We start from the raw sequence: 20,355 nt of genomic DNA on the forward strand, positions 1-20,355 counted from the left end.
TTATCTTATTATATCTTATCTTATCTTATCTCTTTTTAAAATATTACAGTTAACCTTACTTTTTTAAACATTCACGTTCAATCTGTGTTTCAGTTTTATTATTACTGGTATAGAAATATACCCCAGTACAATTAGGTTACATCCAAAACATTCATGTTGATGTGAGGAACAAAACAGCACCGTCTAAAACACAATGTATTAATTACAATACTATAAATTTAAGAATTAATTATTTAATTAATGATAATTACTATTTACTATTTTGAACTTCTGTTCTCTTTGTATGCCAGGCTTCTTATAAGATAAGATACTCCTTTAATTTATCCCACAGGATGCCAGCTCCATGTTGGTTCTTTGGACAAAAGTTAATATTCACTACAAATTATTAAATAGGATTACCGTTGCATTTATTATTTCTTAAGTGTTGTAGCTCTACTTTTTCTTCATCAAAGGATGTCAGTACTTTGTGCCACCGTTGACTTTTTCTCCAGACTCAGATTAGATTTATTATTAGCTGTCAAACATCCAATAACAGGAGAAAAAAAAAAAAAAAAAAAACTACCATCTCTGCTCAGGGAGAATGAGCTAAACAGTTTTGTCATGTTTGATGTTGGGTGAGGTAGAGGTTAAAGCTGTATTTTAAATTCTACCACATTGCACCGTGTTACTGCCAGGCTGCAGCATGACATTGGACCAGGCCGGCGTGTTTGCAAAGAGAGAAAAGACCAGTGCTAAATGTTAGGTTCTCATCATAGTATCATTTAGTGAAAGATAAGAACGCACAAACATCAAATACATCAAATACTTTTCCACAGACAAAAAGACAAAGTCAGGGATTTTCTGCTTTTTTTTTCTTTTTTTTTTTTGGTATGATATCTTCATTTCCATGACACAACAGTCTTTAGTGAGGTAGACTATAATAGGTCAAGATTCGGAACCGTTGCTCCTTGAAACTGGCGTGTGAAATGACATGAAATAAATACTTCCATGTACAATTGTCTTCAAAGTGAGGTAGAAATGGTTACAGGAGAATGTACAGGAGACAAACAAAAGTACTGAATAACAAAGATAACGCCGAAGTCCAATGTTCCATCCACGGCGGGACAAATTGACAAATGACTCCTTTAGTGAATCAAGAGTAACGCCGAGAAACGGCGGATACTTGTGTAGTTTACGACGTGGAGCATATTCTGTGTGTGTGTGTGTGTGGGCATTGAAGAGCATTCATTTGTTAAAGCTAAGCGCTTAAATACTTGTAAAAACCTGAGGAGGGGCGGGGGAGGGGCAAATCAGGATATCTTTAAAGCATCGTATTTTCTGACGGGGGTCTATTTTTTTACATTTAAATCACAAATGTGTGCACTTTTCCAAAAGGAGGAGTGAATTACGGACCAAATCTGTGGCTGCAATTAACATCCGCTGCCCGAGGTTCGTTTTGTTCCGAGGGTCACGAAGAAGAGTATGGCACAGCTTAATAGAGGGATGGCGGGAAAAGCTACAGCACGGTTTTAGAGGTGCAGTCCGTGTCGTTCTAAAATGCCTACGTGGGAAAAGGGAACTTTATATTTTATTAAGACATATAACACCTATCATAGGGCATGTGTGTGTTTTGAGATGTCTGGATGATTCAACCAGGAGTGCTTTCTTTTGTCAGTTTGTCCGCAAAAAAACACCCCACCCCTCCCCCGCTGCTAACTACGCTAACACTTAACATGTCATTCATTTCTCCACCAAAACCTATAAGAGAATTACATCTATACATGAAAAAAAAAAAAAAAAGTTTCATATATCTAAAAACATCATCGATGTACATTATGGCATGTATTATCCTTTTAAAAAAAATATCTGAATTACATTCAACATTTCAGGCCTTGGTACAAAATACCTCAAGTCTCCCAGAGCTAAGAAGTCGCGCGGATAGTTTTTGTGCATGCATGTGTGTGTTTCATACGCTATTGAAAGGCCTTTGCGAGTTTCCCTGAAGTCTTAGCCGTGGCTCCGTTTTTCATCTTGCTCCTTAAAGCTCCCTATGAACACCCTTAGGTAATAACATACATTCTTATTTTTAATTTTTTTTTTTTTTTTTTTTTTTTTTTAATCACTGAGGTAACAAAAGTCTTCCTGAGTATTTAAATCATCCTTCCGAGAGGCAAAAGTAAAAGAGAATGCATATATCAAAAAAAAAGTAAATCCAAGCAGACAGGCAGGTAAATCTTCATAAGAGAATGTAATGGTCAGAGGCACTCACTCAAGAGGCCTGCACGCCTCTCGGTTTCATTAGTAGACAGCCTTCACGCACATTTAAACTGCTCTGAGTGAACTTTATCACGTGCAGACTTAGTGTTTTGTTCAGTCGTTCCATCTCGTCACATTTTTAATTTTCAAAACAAGGCATAATCTGGGCCAGGTTACATTAGTCACATATTCTAGAGAAATTATACCAGGTACTTTTAGGATTAGCAGATATCTGCGCGTAAACAACACAATGATGATCTGCATATATATATATATTTGTACGCTGCGATTTTATGGATACTAAACACAAAATCTTAGATTGAGTTTCCCACTCATTCTTTTCATCAAAGTGTAAAAGATTTAAAGGGCGGCGTCAACGTATAATACCACGTAAATATTTGCTTCTAAGCGGCTTGATATGTATAAAGTGGACAAAAACAACGTCTGATCAGCAGTGAAACAGGCTGAGCAGAAGAGGCGGGTGGAGATTAGATATCGAATGAGACAAAACTGCAAAAATAAAGCAAAGAATAAGTAAAAGGGAAACACAAAAGCAGGGAAACATTCATTTCTCAAGGCAGAGTGAGGCACCAAGCCTTGCAGTCAGCTGTGTAGCAGTGATTGTGCTGAAGTACTATAGCAATCTCACCATTTCACTTATTGCTCTCTTTACTTTTTGGTCAGTAATGATTTTTTTTTTTTTTTTTTTTTTTGTGGTGTGATAGAACATATTGCAGTCAAAGGCCTGTCACATACATAATGGCCACAAATTATTAAACCAACTTCTAGAACAGCAACGTTGCAGTGCTGCTGCCGCAGTAGCAGAAAGGAAATAAATAGGATCCTGAGAGAAACAGACACTCATACACTTTGACTGTCTTAATGCTGTCTCTGTAGAGAAAGCCTCAACCTCACTCCTAAAACTTACCTCAACCTCAATCTTTGGAAAAGAAAACATGAGTAATGAACATTTTAAACATGCACAAGAAATACCAGTCTTGTGCCCTCTTGTGTTTGCGAGGGAAATGGAACATTTCACAGGCAAATCAAATGTTATTACCCCAAGTCTGTTTGGGCTAAGAACCCTTGTTGGTTATTAGGAGCGAGGGAATTCTCTCAAAATATCAGCGCCCCCCACTGGGGTCCTCGGATCGTGTGTGGGATGCAGATATCTTCATAGACACTCTCTGCTGTTGAGGAAAGTTGTGCTCTCCTGGTGCACTCTCCCCGGCTAGGCCTGTCGGTGGGCTGTAGTCCCCCGCCCCGCCGTAAGGTGGTGATATCAGGGGCTTTCCAGATTTGTAGGCTTGCGGGTCTGACGCCGAGCCGCTCATATCGAAGCCGGGGCCGTGCCCGTTGCCGTGCCCTTTGCTGTGACTGATCCCGTTGCCGAACTTCCGGTAGCGGGATCCCTCGCCCTCTGCTCCCTCCTGTCCTTCCTCTGTCATCTCAAAGGCCTTACGTTTCAGTGGCACCCCTGCTTCAGAGCTCCCTCCAAGGTTGTGGGACGGGTAGCTGTAACTACCCCCGACCATAGTAGGCCTGGGTGCCAGAGGAGTAGGAGCGCTAATTCCCGAGGGCAGGTAGGAGGCACTGGGGTGGCTGTATCCAGAGGACAGGCTGGTTTGGGGGTAGCATCCCGGTGGGTAGTTGTAGACAGGAGTGCTGGCGCTGTAGCTGGGCACTAGAGTAGGTGCTGCCTGCAAAGAGTGTAGAGGGGCAGGTGGAAGTGCTGCACTTGGCGGAGGGCAGTATCCTGAGGACAGGTAGGTGCTGTTGTAGGCAGGGGGGTAATCCTGAGATGATGGGGCACTGCAGGTGCCGGCGCCGCTGTAGCCTGGGTCAGACGCCAAGTTGCCGCTCACTACTGTTACACTTCCTGTTGCTGGGATCCCCACAGAGGCAGAGCCCACCTTGCTGCCAGTTAGTGCCTCCAGTCCAGGGTAACAGTCCATGCCCTGTCCTATAGCCCAGGGCTCAGATTCTGTTTTCAGGAATGTCCCAGGCTCAGCATAGGCCCCTGCACCGGGGCGTTCATAGGACAGCTCCAGGCCTGAGTACTTTTCAGCGTAGCGTTTGAGCAGGGAAGAAGCAGTAAGGGCTGATATGTCATCACTGGCCCACGGATAACCCGCGGGGGCAAAGCCGCGGCGTGCAGCCGTGGTGTAGGGGTCGTGTTTGTGGGCAGACGGGGGCGAGGTGGTGGAGGTGACATCTAGGTGCTGCTCAGGCCACTGAGATAAGGGGGCGGCGTGCTCCGGAGACCAGTGCATCTTCAACAGACCTGACAGAAACAAAACCGCAGAGGTTAGTTCACAGACTCACGCAGAGCGATCCAGATCAGATTACGGCTGTCCATGCAGCAATTTTTTGGAATCTGAATATCTGCCCTCACAATGCCAGAATCTTGTCAATGCTCAGCCCATGCTCTTCTGCGAGGACTCATCGGGGCCGGGGGACAACTGTTCTAATCTGTACGAGAAGCCGCCAACATAGCCCCCAGCCTGGTCACCACGGCGATAAGCCTCTATCAGCCTGCGCGCTGCCCTCTGCCTTTGCCTCTCTCACATTGGGGCCATTGTTGTCTCTCTGTGAGTCTCTTAGTCCACAAAGCCACCCCCACCAAGCGTGTGATCTAATTCGGCCCAAACCTCAGGGGTCTGCTGGACATGGGTGGGGTGGGGGGGTATAGGGGATAGAGGGCGGAGCCACTGGAGAAAGATCAGAGTAGATTTTTCTCCATATTACACAGAAAGTAGACCATTTTTGGGGGGATTGAGAAGGGTGGCTCTATTGCTGGTGTAGCTGGCAAAAAAAGAAGTCTAATTTCCATGCGGCATGTGTGATTATACATGCACATTTACACAAACAGAGTAATCCACTGGTTTAGTGGTTGAGGGCTTGTCTTTTTGAACTGGCATTAGGCCGACATTCCAGGCATTGCAGAGTATTATTAAACTGTCCTGACCCCCGAGCCTGGGCCAGAGGGGCTTCCCTACAACAGCACTGGATAGAAGAGGAGGAGGAGGAGGAGGAGGAGGAGGAGGAGGATGCTACTGCAAAGACTTCACCAGAATAAACGATGAGACAAATAATTCCTGTCTTAGAACATTTAGTTTTATAAATTTACCTCTTTTGATTTTTGACCCTCTTCCACAGATAACACATCTGAATTTTAAATAAGACCTGTTGATTCAAGTCTTTTTTTTAATCTCAGTTGTAGAGGATGTTTTCATGGGTTAAGACCATCCTGGGGAAACCAAAATTTTTATCATTGTGTTCATAAAACTTCCCAAATCCAACCAATAGTCTCAAATATGTTGAATTTACAACATAAGGCTTTTAAAGATTAATGGATTATTGTATTAATTGCATTAATTTTCGCTAATCTTTTCAGCTCTGTTCACAGACATTGGTGGGAGCTGGCATTCATTCGTTCTCACACTCGCGCACTCACACGTCTGCATGTGGATTACACCGGGCTGCGTCACATGTCCACAAGGACCACCAGATGGGCCTCTAAACGGTCCACATGTTGATCCCTAAATTAAATGATCCTTCAGCCCAATAATCCCACTCATCCAATCCAGGGATCGCGGCGCTCTCGGCCGCCACAAGCTCCACCCAGGGTCTGAGGGAAATACCCTGCGCCCCGGGGAATACCACCAGTCGTGGTACCCGACGATAAACGCCCACCGGTACACATTCATACCGAGCATAAAATAAATCTACATATATATATATATAACTAGAATGAAAATGAAAACAGATTTAACACAGGAGGGTGCTGCTTCTTAGTGTTTCACAGTAAGTCTGCAGGTCATGCGTGGATTACTAAATGGGTCTACTAGGCAGAGTCCTGGGGGCCCAAGGGTTTAGGGGGCCCCTAAGCCACTGTGCCTGCTGTGCGCTGTTACATTTCTCAACACAGAAACCCAGAGGAATCGGCCATTCGTGTTTATATATCGGAGCCCCAGAAAGAAATCCATGTGAAGGAAGAAGCTGAAGGAATAAAGTGAACACGCACACGGAGGAAGACATCAGGACTTCTCAAGGTTTATGACTCTTTTTTTTTCTGTAGATCTTTTAAGGTATTTTGCTCATTAATGACACCAGTGTGGGACTGTGTATTATGATAAGACACTATCTATATTTTACTGGTCTAAATAACCGTATGAATGTTTAAATAAATTATTAAATGTAAATGTTAAGTAGCAGTCTCGTGCTATGTGTCTGTGGGATCTTCTCAGACTCTGACAGACTGGCTGTGACCGTGTTATGCTTCAACACTATACACACAAACAACAACATGATCTTGGGTGAAGTACTGTAGTTGCTATAGAAACCTGCACTGTGATGCAGTATGAGTCAGTGCCCTGTGTTTTACTCCCACAAATCGAGTACTAACCATTGCGTACTGACTGGTCGCTCAGTGTACAAAAACTCAACGTACGCACAGGAAGTCATACGTCATCCCTCAACCTGCAACTAGATAGGAAACTTCACAAACAGAATTTAGTTTTCTGTAAGCACATGTCCTCTGGAGGGTCACAGCTGTCAGAGGGTGGATAGATCGCCAGTCTATTACAGAGACAACAAGCAAACTCCACACAGTTGGCTGGTGGATTCGAACCCAGAACCTTCTTGCTGTGGGGCATCAGAGCCAACCACCACACCACTGCGCCACTGCGCCGCCCCAGTTCTTGGTTTATTGTCCTTTATTTGCAGAGTGCATGAATATAATCTATTGACGACACATTTAAAGACAAATATATTAACCGTGCATTCTCTCTGATTTGAACATACTTGATTTTATGAGTTTTCAGCGTGAATGAATGCGTGTCCCACTGCTGCACCGCATCTGACTTTGACTCCCAAATGTCGACCTGGATCTTAATGATGATTTCCTTTCGTGTTCACTTTCTGCCTATGATTCCCTTTTGCTCCTCTTTGCCTCGTCGCTCTCTGAGAGCAAAGTTAACAGAGGTCGGTGTAGCATACGTTACAGTACGGTACATTATAAAGTCCTTGGAGGCAAGTTTGTGGGTTGTGATTTTTGGATATATGGATATTAATTGACTTGATCTGTATTGGTGCTACATGCAGAACCACATTAAACAGTAAATACGTTGGATTTGATTTATTGCAGCCCCAGGAAAGAGGTGCACACATTGAATTGTGGGCACAAGCTGGGCATCATCTTTAATTTTAATCATTTTTGGATTTTCTCGGCTGTCTCGGTGCGTCTGAGAGAATCTTTTCTAGTTCTAGACATAAATAAGATCCTGAGCGATCTTCATTACAAAAATGCTGTAATGACTAAACAGCGTGAAATACAATATTGTTCAAATTAAATTAGATTTAAATTAGATTTAAACATGCATTGCACTTCATTCATCGTATTAATATATCGAGTCTACCCAGACTAACAGGTTTCAATAGCAAAACTGAAAGATGTTAAAATTAATTTACACTATGAGAACTCAAGAGCTTTGTTTAAAATGCGGTGGGCTGCAGTGGCAGCATTAACACACACTGTAAATACACATAAGTCAGGCTCATCAGAGGAGAGGTACTCACTGGTCATGCTGGTTTCAGGCATGAGCCAATCATTCGCCGCTTTGTCTCCCATCTATTCCTCTCGCCCCGGCTTCACCAGATGGTCTGTAATCTAGCCAAGACATATCTGAGCGCCGCAATCTAGCGTGTCTGGAAATCCTCATCAAAAGGAATGTGGGGAGAAAAAAAAAAAAACGAAACAAACGGAGGACTCGCTCTGAGATCAGAAGATGGAAGAGCGAGGCGGAGGGCGTGGACGGGTCAAGGACCAGACTGAGGAAAGAAACCAGACTAATGATGGATTAGAGCACATGAGGCTTATGGGAGTGTCAGAGCCTGGTGACAATCTGACAGTAAGTGACAAGAAATAAAGAAGCATCACTGGGAGACTTACGGCTTATCCCTAACCCTAACCCTAACAAAGAATAAACCTTTTTTTTTTAATAATGACTGTCGAATAACACGACCTTATTCAAATTCAAAGACCTTCGAGGATTATTAAACATTTAGTTACAGAATAGGCCCATTAAAAGTAAATGTTATTGGTGAATAACATTTCTTATTTCTTGTTTCAAACATTTTCTCAGAAACAGTGATTTCTTTCATATGTGCAGATACTTTAGAAACAAGAATTAACAATATGTAAACTATCAGAAAAAGACCAGAGACACCAGCTTGTTGACTCCATGTGCAACATAATGCATGCAGCTTCTACCTTCACATTGTTTCTGTAATACACTGTTCTGATTTTACCACGACTGCTGTTTAATGAGACAAATATTCTGTTGCCTATTTTCCACGAAATGTGAACTTCTGCAACCTCTCGCTATTCGCCGGTGCTCTGAGATCACACATCTGCACCGGGGAGCCGGGTCTGGGCGCTCGTAACCCTAATCTGGCCCTTCATGTTGGCTTGGGGCTCGGAAAGCACCCCGACATCCTTGGCCAGGCTTGGCTTTACCAGCAGAAAAGGATGAGCACTAAGCCGGATTGGCACTATGATGGCTTCTCTTAATCATTGTGATTACCACCATACAGTTGACCACCAGTGTTCCCCTCTTTGTCCTGCTGGAGTTTGGCTACTGGATGCGGATGAATGGAAAGCACACGGAGGAAAACACAGGAACAGGAACAAGAACACGAAAAGAGGTCACAGACGGACTGTGTGTTATGTACAGACACAATGCAGCTGCTTTTTGAGTGTGTCTACTTCAGATCTTGAACTCTTTATAGTTGTATGGAACAGTTAAAATGTCATCACTGACTTAATGCTTAGAGATCTAGGGCAATTTGATAACCGGTTGATATCCAGGCATGAAAGGGTGTTTAATTCACCACCAGTATTTCTTTAATCCGTCCTTATTTGCTCCACCGTCTTTTACTCCTTCGATTTCCCTATTTGCGTGTGACTTTAACTTTTACACTTTTAATATTTTGCACCACTTTCCTGCAACTTTACGTATCTTTCATGGGAGAAACAATCACGTGAGCTGCACATCAGGACACCCTGGAGGTTTTCGTTGCTGTGCTTAAATGGTGACAAGAGCATGTGATACTGTGTGTGTGTGTGAGAGAGACTCTGTGTCTGTGGCTTTAATTGGAAAATAATGTTAGCGTTAACTTGCTGCAAAGGTTCCTCAGATATATTTCCCGTTTTTTAGACTATCAACTTCTGTAGACCCTTTGCAGTTAAAATCATAGACGTGCACATGGTTCTGCTCAGATGTTTGCACTGTTTTGTGTCTTGTTGTCTGTCTCTCTGTGTTAGCCCTGAGATAGACTGGAGACATGTCCAGGATGTACCCCACCTCTCGCCCGATGACAGCTGGGACAGGCTTCATCAGAAAAGAAGAGATGGCCTGTGATAGAAACGGGACGTGTTGAGGCAAGAGGGCATCACATAAAGCACGATAGGAGAGAAAAAGCTATCAAGTGGTCCGTGTAAAACCTTCTTAGATCCAGAAAAGAAACAGTACCACTGCACGCGGGACATATGGATCCGCCTCGAGTCGAGCGTGTTTAAAGACGTATCCCGACAGAAACGTACAGGCCTCCTGTAACACACTCAAAGCAGGAAGTGAGGTATATTCACAGCATCATACCGTGCATGAACCCTTCTCCTGCTTTTCCTCTGTGCGCGGGGGCCACGTGTCCTCGACCAAACAGCATAATGTGCAGCATGCGCGTCGGTGTGTAAAGCAGGCAGCAGCATGCTTGTAAACAGCAGCCTCATTGATTCAGTAAAGAGATGGACCTCTCTGTCCAGCCTCCTCCAAAACCACTTCCAGTGCTTTATTTCAGCTCTAATCTTTATTCCTGTAATTTTACATGGATATATATGTTTATTTCAAGAATTGTGCAAAAGCGAAATGTTTTCTGAGCATCAGCAGAGGCTATAGTTTGACTCCCGGTCCACTGCATGGTCAGTATGAGTAATTAGGGGTTAATTAGATGGAAGTACACGTGGGGGAAGGGGCTGACCGGAATGGGATTTGGGGGTTGTGAAGCATCAGAGATGACGGGCGGCTTACTGGCTGTTTGGATGGGGAGTGGAAACAAAAATCACCCTTCTGTAGCTGAAGAGGCTCTGTTGGTGCTTTTAGCCCACGGACAATAAACAAAGACGTCCCCTGAAGACGGACACACAACCAGAAACGCACACAAGGCTCCACAGAAGTACACTCTATTTTTTTTTTCTTCTTCTTTCCGCGCAGTGTTTAGCTTCAGCTGGCCCAACAGGCAGAAAACACTCCTGGTCATCTATGGGATGAGTCAAGCTGCAGGAATGCCAGGAATCTAACCTGAGATCTATTTACAAAGCTCATATCCTCTCCGTGCACATTGTCCGCTCCTAGGCCAAAGAGGAAAGGAGTGGCAGAAAATGACCCCATCAGCTGTTTGCACGTGATTTGTATTAATTAGAAGTTGATTCACGCCGACACCAAGATCAATACGTCCGTGAGGAAATCTCTGCCTTCCTTGCTTGTAAAGTAAATCAGGGTTATATTGTTATGTAAGCAAGCAGTGGCCATAGTCCAAAACCGAGGAGAAGACCCTCCTTCTCACTCCTCCTGTTTCCCCTTCCCCCCCTCAGCTTTTTATTTTTTTTTTTCCGACCCTGCACAGTCCAGCAGCTAGGCCACTCTGCAGCCAGCCAATCAAACACTGTACAATATCTGATCAGGTTTTACTTCCTTTACCTGCAAGACAAACTAAAAGCCAAACAAGAATGCAGCTTGAGCTACAACCGATCAACTCAAGCTGCGTCTCTAAACAACTCCTTTAAATGATTTCCCTCTTCCGCCGTCCTCTGATTTTATTTCTCACTTAACCCCCCCACCCCTCCTTCTTTGAGCCTCCTGCTCTCTGTGCAGTAGTAAAGACTGGACCGTGTGTCCCAGCCTGTGTGGTCAGTTCTCCCTTCCCCCCACTCCTTTAGCTCGCACACTCACATGTGGCAGAGGCCGGGCCTGGCCCCTCTTTGCTTATTGTGTCCACTCATATATCAGGCTGCAGCTGACCAGTCCCCTCCTCACGTCTCCTCCATCTGTCCTTCACTTTGCTCTTTCTCCGTCTCTTGTCATTTAACCCCCGCCGCTGCACAGATTCCGCTCTACAGCAACGCATGATGAGGAACTAAGGTGTGCCGCAATTAGTTTGACAAGCCTTCACGATAACTACGCGCGTGCGCAGGCAAAAGGTGATATTTATGTGTCCCCGCTATACGGGGCTAATGAGAGGCTGTTGACACCAGGTTACTAATGACCTGGCGTTCATTCACAGAATCGCTTCACCCCGGTAACTGGCAGCTAAAAAAGCGCTAAAGCCGCTCATCACTTTCTACCTGTCATGCTATAATCATTAGGGACAGGGTCCCGTAAATGAGGTGTGTGTGAAAGGGATTTGCTTGTTAGCGTTTGGAGGTTCAGAAACGGCTGGAAAAAAATAACACCAGTCAAAGCTTCTGCAGGAAGAAAACTAACACGACGCTGCGAGTCGTTTTCGCGGGAAGGAATGTGACAGATGCACGTTACTGAAAGTCTCAAACTTCTTTCTGGTCGGACAGCTCGAGACTGCAGAGGAAAAAGTGAAGCGTTTGTCTCTTGCAGCGTCGGTGTAGCTGCTTTAGATTTTAAAAAAGCAACAACAACAAAACACATAGAAGTAAATCCCTCTTGAATTATTCCAATCAGGTTAGCGTTGTAATCCTGTTAAAGCTCGGCTTAATCAATACACCGGTCAGTCAATATAAGCATATTCAACAGTCTAGATAGGGACCTTCAGTGATTAATACAAACACAAACAGAGGGCAATATGTGATTTGGGATTTCATCCGATTTTATACGGTAGAAAACCCGTTGGAGGAAAGAAGAATTAGTCAAAATGTATATTGGTGTGACGGCTGCTTCGGTGTACTATCTGTTTATGTTGCACTGCACAGACAGACAATTGTGCTCCATGTCTTGCGGCCGTTCAAACAGACTGTTCCTACATCACAGCAGCATAGAGGGGCTGAAAAAACAGTGACTGAACACTTTCTGTGAAATTCCTCAAAGCAAAGCCTGGAGACTCAGCTGTTAAAGCCATTAGCATATCTGAGTTCTCAACATGACTTCTCAGACCCCTCCCCTCCCCAGGACCTCGCTTCCCACTGCACAAGCCACGGGAGATGAGTCCCGGACAAAAGAGGAGCCAGAAGAAGAAGAATGCGTACAGGAAAACAGACTCAAGCCAAGCGTGGTCACGGCATCCACGCACAGCTTTCCACAGGGAAGCGCGCACACATATGTAAAATAGGAAGGGGTGGGGGGTGGGGACTTACTGTATGGGGTGACAGGACTGAGCATTCTGCAGCCCTGGCCCCAGGTGAAGAGGAAGAGGACCGACCGGGTCCCGCTTGGTGCTAGTGGGGGCCCAGCTGCATGCTGCGGGGCCTTCCTGGGTTGTTGCTCCTCCTGCTGTCGGTCGTGCGGTCGCTGGCTTGGCTAGTGGCCGGCGTCCTGCACCGCTCCATGGTTCATCTCACACTTCAACGCCACCGTGACGCACTGCCACCTGAAGAGCGCAAAACAGGACGCCAGAGCCGAAGTTAAGGAGGAGGGCGAAGTTGGCTTTTTGGAAAAATGCATGAAGCAGGAATAAAATTTAAAAAACTTGCTTGCATGCATTACATTTTAAGTTCAAAACTGCATTCTCTGCGTTTCCAAACGTCCTTTAAATGCACAGGCAAGAGTTTGAAAGCTGACATAGCGAGGGGGTTGGCTTCACCTTCTGACCACACAACGGTCAGTGGAGACAAGTTTCAAATTCTTGAAAGCCAACGGTGTTTCAACACCAAAACTATAAACCGGCAGCCAAGTGAGAACTTTGTACTCTGCTGAACGAGGACACCCTCCTGTCTAATGCTAAATACATGAGAGGAGAAAAAAAAACGGAGTCTCCTTTTGGGTCACACATAAAAGACCGGCTAATGGGAATGCCACATCTGACCGTAAGGAAAAAACAAATGCACAATGAAGCAAGCAGAAGGAAAACACACTCATGAGGGCGAGCAAATGTTAAAGAGAGGACAGGAATGTGCGACTGAGCTGCAGACACGTTGTCAGTGTTACTTTTGAAAGGAAGCTAGATCTTCTCCAGCGGGGCGAGTGAGCGGTTACTGACCTGACCATGCCTGGATCTGCTCGATGAGTGGTTCAGTTTGGAAAGTAATCCACTGTTCCTCGGAGCACAACAGGGGGAGCCGACGTAAACGTGTTTGTGGCTGTTTGTGTGTGAGAGTGTGTGTGAGTGTGTGAGCAAGAGAGAGAGAGAGAGAGAGAGAGAGAGGGCTGTACTCTCTTCTGGGACCCTATCCTTTTCTCCTACACTCCCTCGCTCGCCCTCCAGCTCGCTTCTCCCTCCCTCCCCCTTTCCTCCCTCCCTCCCTCCCTCGCCTAGTGACAACAGAGCAGCACACACACACACACACACACACACACACACATCCCTTCCCCCAACCACACCACCCTTCCCCCCTTCTCCTTCTCTTTTGTTAAAACTATTTCAGCAGGAAGAGAGAGAGAGAGAGAGAGAGAGAGAGAGAGAGAGAGAGAGAGAGAGGGAAAAAGTGACCAATCATGCAGTGTCAGAGCAGAGCAATTTTCCACCCTGCTGCATGTATGTGTGTGTGTGAATTTCTACATGCATGCGTGTGTGTGTGTGTGTGATCTTATCTGCATGTGTGCATTTGATTGCAAACCTTCAGTCTGATACTGGTGACAAATTATTATTATTATTATTTTTTTTTTTGAATTTTCTCCTTCGCCGATCACATGAGAAGTTCAGTTATTGTCAATGACTTCTATCGATCCGGCACATTGATCCCAGCATTGTTGCGAGGGCGGGGTTCGAACAACCGTGTCAATATTACCTAATTCCTGCGGTACCCCATCCCCCCAACTGCACACACACACACGCGCGTGCACACGTTCTGGCCTGCACACATGCAAAGGCAGCAGCAGCAAATGACCTCCACATTGGCCTCAAACCTTTGACTAAGAGGCGGGTTAATTTCTTTACCTGCAATTTATCGATTTCTTTTTGTACATGTGATGCTATTTTTGGGACTCTTCTATTTTGCCCCAACTCCCGGCGGCTCATACATAGAAACACAGCTGTGGTTCCGCATTTAGAGCTATGCTATAGGCGGGACGAAACTGGTCCAACTCCTCATGTTACTCTGCTGTAAACATTCAAAGCTCTGCAGGACACACTCCTTTTGCTTTGGATAATAGCAACCCCCCCCCCAACCCAACCCAACACACACACACATGCAGGCACATGCTTGACATTGCTTTTCAAAATGAGCTTGTTCACTCTTTCCCTCACAGTTCCATCTTTTTAAAACGTAACCGCATCGCCGTAATTGCAAAGCGGCGCTTCGCCTCATCCATGCACCGGCTGCACAACGCCGGGTCGCTGCAGATGGACAGACTACAATCTGAGAGTGCTCTGAGTTAAAACGTTGCCTGTAATAGCAGGGGAGGTAGAAGCTTGTTATAAGACCTTTCATCGGGTGACTCAGAGGAGTAACGGCTAATGCAGCGCTCAGCTCTTTCGCCCTCACCTGCTTTGCTGACAGACACTGAAAAAAAAAAAAAAAAAAAAGCCATGCTGTTATTTTCCAGGCTGGGAAACAATGCATCTAAACAATCCCAAATGTGCTGCGGGGGGCTGTTCTATTCATCGCAGATAAGGTGTTACAGGCTGCTTGATACATTTTGCAGGGGCCTGAGTCGAAGCCCCCAGATGCGGACGCATGTAGCCGCCGCGGCCCTGAGCGGGTCGCAGGGAAAAGCGAAGGGACAAAGGGCAAAGTGCTGATGACAGTTCAAATGAAAGGCGCGGCTGTCGGTAGGCCGGGGTAAAAGTTTACTGGCAAAGACGGAGGAGAGAAATTCCCCCGAGCTGCTGAAACAGATATGACACAAATGTACACATTTCCACTCGCGCAGTACGTCACGACCATGCTGGAAATCGGACATGGTAACTCTAACCGCCCCGGAGCCGCTTTGGTCCTGTGGGTGGGACAGGTCACATGATAGCACCCCAGAGAAGCTCAGCTGTTTGCCACTCTAATTCTGTCTCTAGCAGCTGAGCACTGACCCAGTGCTCCACTGAACTGTCCCAGTAACGATAATAGTACCCATGTGTACGTATGCACGACAGCGCCTGGAAGAGGAAACGGGGTTAATGAGAAAACATCTTCAAAAAAAAATAAAAAAATGGACAGAGTTAATTTCATTTCCCGCAAGCCCAAGCGTGTTTCCTAAATGATGTGAGGGGTGAATCATGAGACACAGAGTGAGAGAGTAATAGAGAGAGAGGAGGACAAAACAGGAACGGGAAATCTTTGGAAAAAGAACAGGAAGCGCGTGCATATGTGGGTATTGTCTCCCACGGGCGATGTCAGTGTCAGCGCAGCGCTGGGCTTGTATTTTAAAGGATGGAGATGTTCTGCGTTTTTCTTCATGACCAAAGCGCAACAATAAGCTGATCCTTGCAAACAAGTGTTTCCTCTTTAGCCAGAGTTTTCTACAGCTTGTTGGCAGAAACTAGCAAAAAAAAACAAAAACAAGAAACAGCAGTGAGCCACAAGGTCGACATGTTCCAGTTCCATCATAATAAGCAAGCAGGCGGTTTAGGCGTCAATTTGACGCCGTAGCCGTGTCGACGCAGAGCTCTGATTGGTCCGCTTGGTACTTGCGTGTTTCCACTTTAGTATTTCCGGCTGCTTCTCCACCACCACAGTTTGCGAATCGATTGTTTTGGATCAATAAAGACAGAACACATCGAGGAAAGGTTAACCGAAGAGGTTCGCAGATACGTACATACGTACATACATACAGGAAGTGGAAACAAAAATGAACCCAACTGTCAAAAAAGACACAGCACCGACCAGTGTTGGGGTGGCGTTTTTCCAGAGCGAGCCAGATTTACGAGTGCACAAGTATAAATGGCTTGCCGTAACCTACGCGCATAGCCAGCGCCGGTTGCCTATGCGCGTAGGTTACGGCGTCTATGTCCCGCGGTACTTTAAATGAGCCTTTAGGATCCATATATTCGAGTTTTTATTGTCATTTCAACACATGGTACATGAGGTGGAACAATATTAGTTACTCTGGTCCCGGTGCAAGCCAATAGCCGAGACAGTAAAAAGCATAAAATTAGCGACCTAAGTATAAAATAGCAAAAGTAATATAAATATACAGCAGAAGTTTAAAGTGACAATTGTGCACTACCAAAGTCTCTGCAAAACAACTGCATATACTGCGGCGTTGTTGGTTTTAATCTTTTCCTGATTGGTATTTTACCATGTTTATACACAGGAACTGGAAATAAGCACATGTCATGTCATAAAAGTCCTAAACATTTTTTATGATATTAATATTTGTAACGCTGATGCTACTGTTTTTTTTTTTTGCTGTTGTTTTTTTAATTCTCATACAGTACATGTCTCATCTGGGAATATGATATTGACTCTTATCCACCTCCTTTAAGAAGTCAATACAAAGGAGTAGAAACGCACAATGACAGACACACACACACACACACTCGTCATGTGTCCTTTTATTCTCATCAAGTGCAGAATGTCAATTAGTCAGCCTCAGAGCGGTGTCCGTCTCTCCAAGGTTAAACGGCATTGGTGTCCCAATGATTTCCAATTACAGCACCACACCAGCGGCAGTTACTGTCAGCCAGAGGCTTCGGTTGTAATGCCTTGTTTTTGTTTTTGGACAGTAATACAAAAGGGCAGAGGTGTGTTAATAATAATGCTGAGCAAAGGTCGGCCTGAACAGGAAAAGTGGGACAAAACAGGATTTTGATTCACCCTGCTTCAAACGTGAGCCACAAAAACAGGCAAAACTCCACCCGAGGAAGCCGGCTGCATGCACACATGCTCTCTCCCTTTGCACAAACACACACACACACACACACACACACACACACACACACACACACACACGCACACACACATATATAGAAAGCCCAGTGTTTGAGTGGCTTATTGTTCTCTGGTATGGAGGACACAATATCCAAGTCTGGTAATAGAGGTTAGATTAATTGCTGACAAATCTGTATTCAGCAGTTCCCTTTCTCTCTGCTTGACAGATTTATGACAGAGATTGATGGAGAGGAGGGATGAGCTGAGAGCCTCTCTGTTCGCTGAGGAAAGAGGACAACAGCTCGGCGAGTCAAAGAGAGAAAGGAGGAAACAAAAAAAAAAGGGATTGTTTTGCTCGGATCTTACACATGACCTACATTGTTGTTGTTGTTGTTGTTGAGCTTGCAGGAGGCATGCTTGCAGTTTTATGTTCTTCTAAACGGAGTTACCTTCAAAGTGCTTTGGACTGGGAAAAAAATACGTAAAATAAAAAAATAAAGCTAAAACTGCTGATAAAAATGATGCAAAACTTAAACACTTTAAATGAACAATATGCAGACGTATTTCCACAACCTCATTATTTGGTTTCTGGTTCTAAACAAGTAAAAAATAAGACGTAACAGGCTACTCAGTGACACAGAGCTGAGCTTTTAGACACATTTGGGTAACTAGCTAACTGTTTCAACACTTTATGCTAAGCTAAGCTAATCGGCTGCTGGCTGGAAGCTTCATACATGACAAGTAACATTAACAACGGCTTTCATGGGGGACACTGCATTGCTGAAACTATTTGTTTTGAGCCGTCAGCTTTGAAACCCCCTTTAACCCCTACTGGTTAAATGATGCACACAATCCTCCACCATTTAAGACGACACACACGATCTGAAACCCTAAATAATTCCCCAATCGTCTGCACTCGTCCCCGCAGAGGAAAAATAACGTGCATTCCTGCTCCAGCTGCTTCTCCAGCTCTCCTTCAACTCAAAAGACCCGGGACCTTCACCTGAGCACAAAGGATCTCTTTGAGCGTTCAAGTCTTGAAGCGGAGGCGTCAAAGCCAGAGCCAGAGAACGGACAACTTTGAGCTTTAATGAAGCTGGACTCACGTGATGGTAATCGATGCAAAGCACAAACACATGAGCTGGAAACACACAGCTGAGAGTTATGATGTCTATTTTTACCAACAGTCAAAGCTCTACGTGGGGGTTCCTGCACAGTTTAATGGAGCAGTGTGATGCCGCTGATCCACAATTAAGTGCAGGATGTTAAAAATAAAACCATCTTCAATGTTGCGTATACCTCCCTCCTTCGACCTGATGTCACAGGCAGCTGCTTGTCTCATTGGTCGAGGCCATAGCCCGCCAGCTGCTTGTAATCAGGAGCATTTTGGAGTCAGGATCACATGACACCCTCAAGGCGCTCATAGACACACACACACACACACACACAGAGTGCAGTGCATCTTTAACCTCACACCCCTTCCCACAGGCTACTCCTTTGCAGTCAGGATCACCTCCAGATGTGCACGCTGTGTTCTCACCTCAGGATAAAAACCGGGGGAGGGGTCGAGCACAAGGAGGGAGGAGGGCCGTCAAATGAAAGAGGGTCGGGAGGAAGGTAAAACCCCTTGTGTGTGTTATGTTTTGGGATTTAAATGAATATTAGGAAGGTAAAGTCTTCAGAGGATTGTGACTCTGCTGCCTCCTTGTGGGACAACACTTTAAATACATTAATGCTCACATGGTTCCAACATGTGGTACGGTGGATTTGAAAATGGAACAAATCATCCTAGCAGAACATTTGCACCTGTTAACCAATGTGACACTTAAGATTAAAAAACATACACCGATCAGGCACAACATTATGACCACCTTCCTAATATTATGTAGGTCTCCCTTGTAAATAGACATGGGTGTTTTTGTGTGCGTGCCGGTGTCAGGCTGTATCCTGCTGGGGATTTCTGCTGTCATCAAGGAGTGTCATTGCTATGGGGTGGGGTGGTGTCTGGTCTGGTCTAGGTGGGTGCTACATGTCTAAGTAGAGAAGTTTCCCAGTTTGTCACAACAAGATGGTCAATGTTGTTTACTTCTCTGGTCATAATGTTGTGGCTGATCGGTGTATGCATGTATACCCAGCATGCTATGGTCAGATGAGACCAAGATCAAAGGTTTAGCCAAAAAAAAGGTGTAACACAGATAACACAGCACATCAGCTAAAATAACGCGTACCTTCTGTGAAGCATGGAGGTCACAGCATCATGTTTTGGGTCTGCTTTTCTTCACCTGGAAATGGGGCTTTAGGGAGGGTGGAGGGAGTCACGAATAGCTCCAAGTACAAGTCAATCTTTGCCACTGAATATTTTGGTGTCTGCTCATGAGATGAAGCTAAAAATAAAAGAGAACGTTCAACTTTTGGCATCATGGCACTGACCCTAAACACACATCCAAGTCAACAAAAGGATGGATGTAATGAAGGAGGACATGAAGGTAGCTGGTGTGAGACAACAGGACACGGAGGACAGGGCGAGATGGAAGTAGATGATTTGCTGTGGCGACCCTTCAAGGGAACAGCCAAGAGGAAAAGAAGATGACAGCGCACACTGTAAAAAAGAAAAAGTTGAGAAAACATAAAATATCAAGGCAACATGATGCAAGAGATTTTTGAGTTTTTCAAATTTTGCCTGCTGTTGTTGACTTAACTAAAGTTTTCCCATGAGGTCTGTCAACTTGGATCTTCTTGTTCACCTTATTAGGATAATACAGTGAGACTAACAAAGAACTTCTTGCTTGAATGCCACGTATTTCTACCTTCTTTAAACATAGATATTCTCGTTGAATAAACATACAATTATTCCTTTAAAGGGGAACTACTGTTTTTTACAACCTGGACCTTATTTCTGGCATAAAATATGATCATTTACTCACCCATATAACTTTGGTGTAATTTGTATTCCATCGGGAGATAATTAGATCTGCATATATCCGTGTAGTGGGAGTAACTAGGGCACCGAAACGCAGCCTCTAAATAACGCATTATCTGCCGCGAAACTTCAACCAATATTTTGTTATCGTACGCTAGTGCTATTCCCCGTTGCTATGGTTCGTCCACAACCTCAGAATCGGAAAAATATTCAG

At 44.8% G+C, this 20,355-nt stretch overlaps 1 protein-coding gene across 2 annotated transcripts; it reads right to left on the reverse strand.

The window, feature by feature from the left end:
• Positions 1-579: 579 nt before the first annotated feature.
• Positions 580-18,449, reverse strand: LOC311486270 (fidgetin-like protein 2). 2 transcript variants are annotated; one of them, XM_084542063.1, is made up of 3 exons: positions 18,328-18,449; positions 12,617-12,849; positions 580-4,519 (listed from the first exon to the last, which is right to left on the reverse strand). In XM_084542063.1, the coding sequence occupies exons 2-3, from the start codon at positions 12,639-12,641 to the stop codon at positions 3,360-3,362; spliced, it is 1,185 nt and encodes a 394-aa protein (XP_084398189.1). In that variant the 5' UTR covers positions 12,642-12,849; positions 18,328-18,449; the 3' UTR covers positions 580-3,359. The 2 variants fall into 2 exon arrangements, with proteins under 2 accessions (XP_084398189.1, XP_084398188.1); XM_084542062.1 differs by lacking the exon at positions 18,328-18,449 and adding an exon at positions 13,459-13,520.
• Positions 18,450-20,355: the final 1,906 nt, after the last annotated feature.

Source organism: Chelon labrosus, assembly GCF_963514085.1.
Source record: "Chelon labrosus genome assembly, chromosome: 4".
NCBI lineage: Eukaryota > Metazoa > Chordata > Actinopteri > Mugiliformes > Mugilidae > Chelon > Chelon labrosus.

Coding starts and splice junctions, on each gene's coding strand:
- LOC311486270 (XM_084542063.1), bottom strand. CDS start 12,641: ATGCTCAGTCCTGTCACCCCATACA. Junction 4,520..12,616: donor CAGTCCTGTCACCCCATACA/GTAAGTCCCCAC, acceptor TGTTTCTGTCAG/GTCTGTTGAAGATGCACTGG.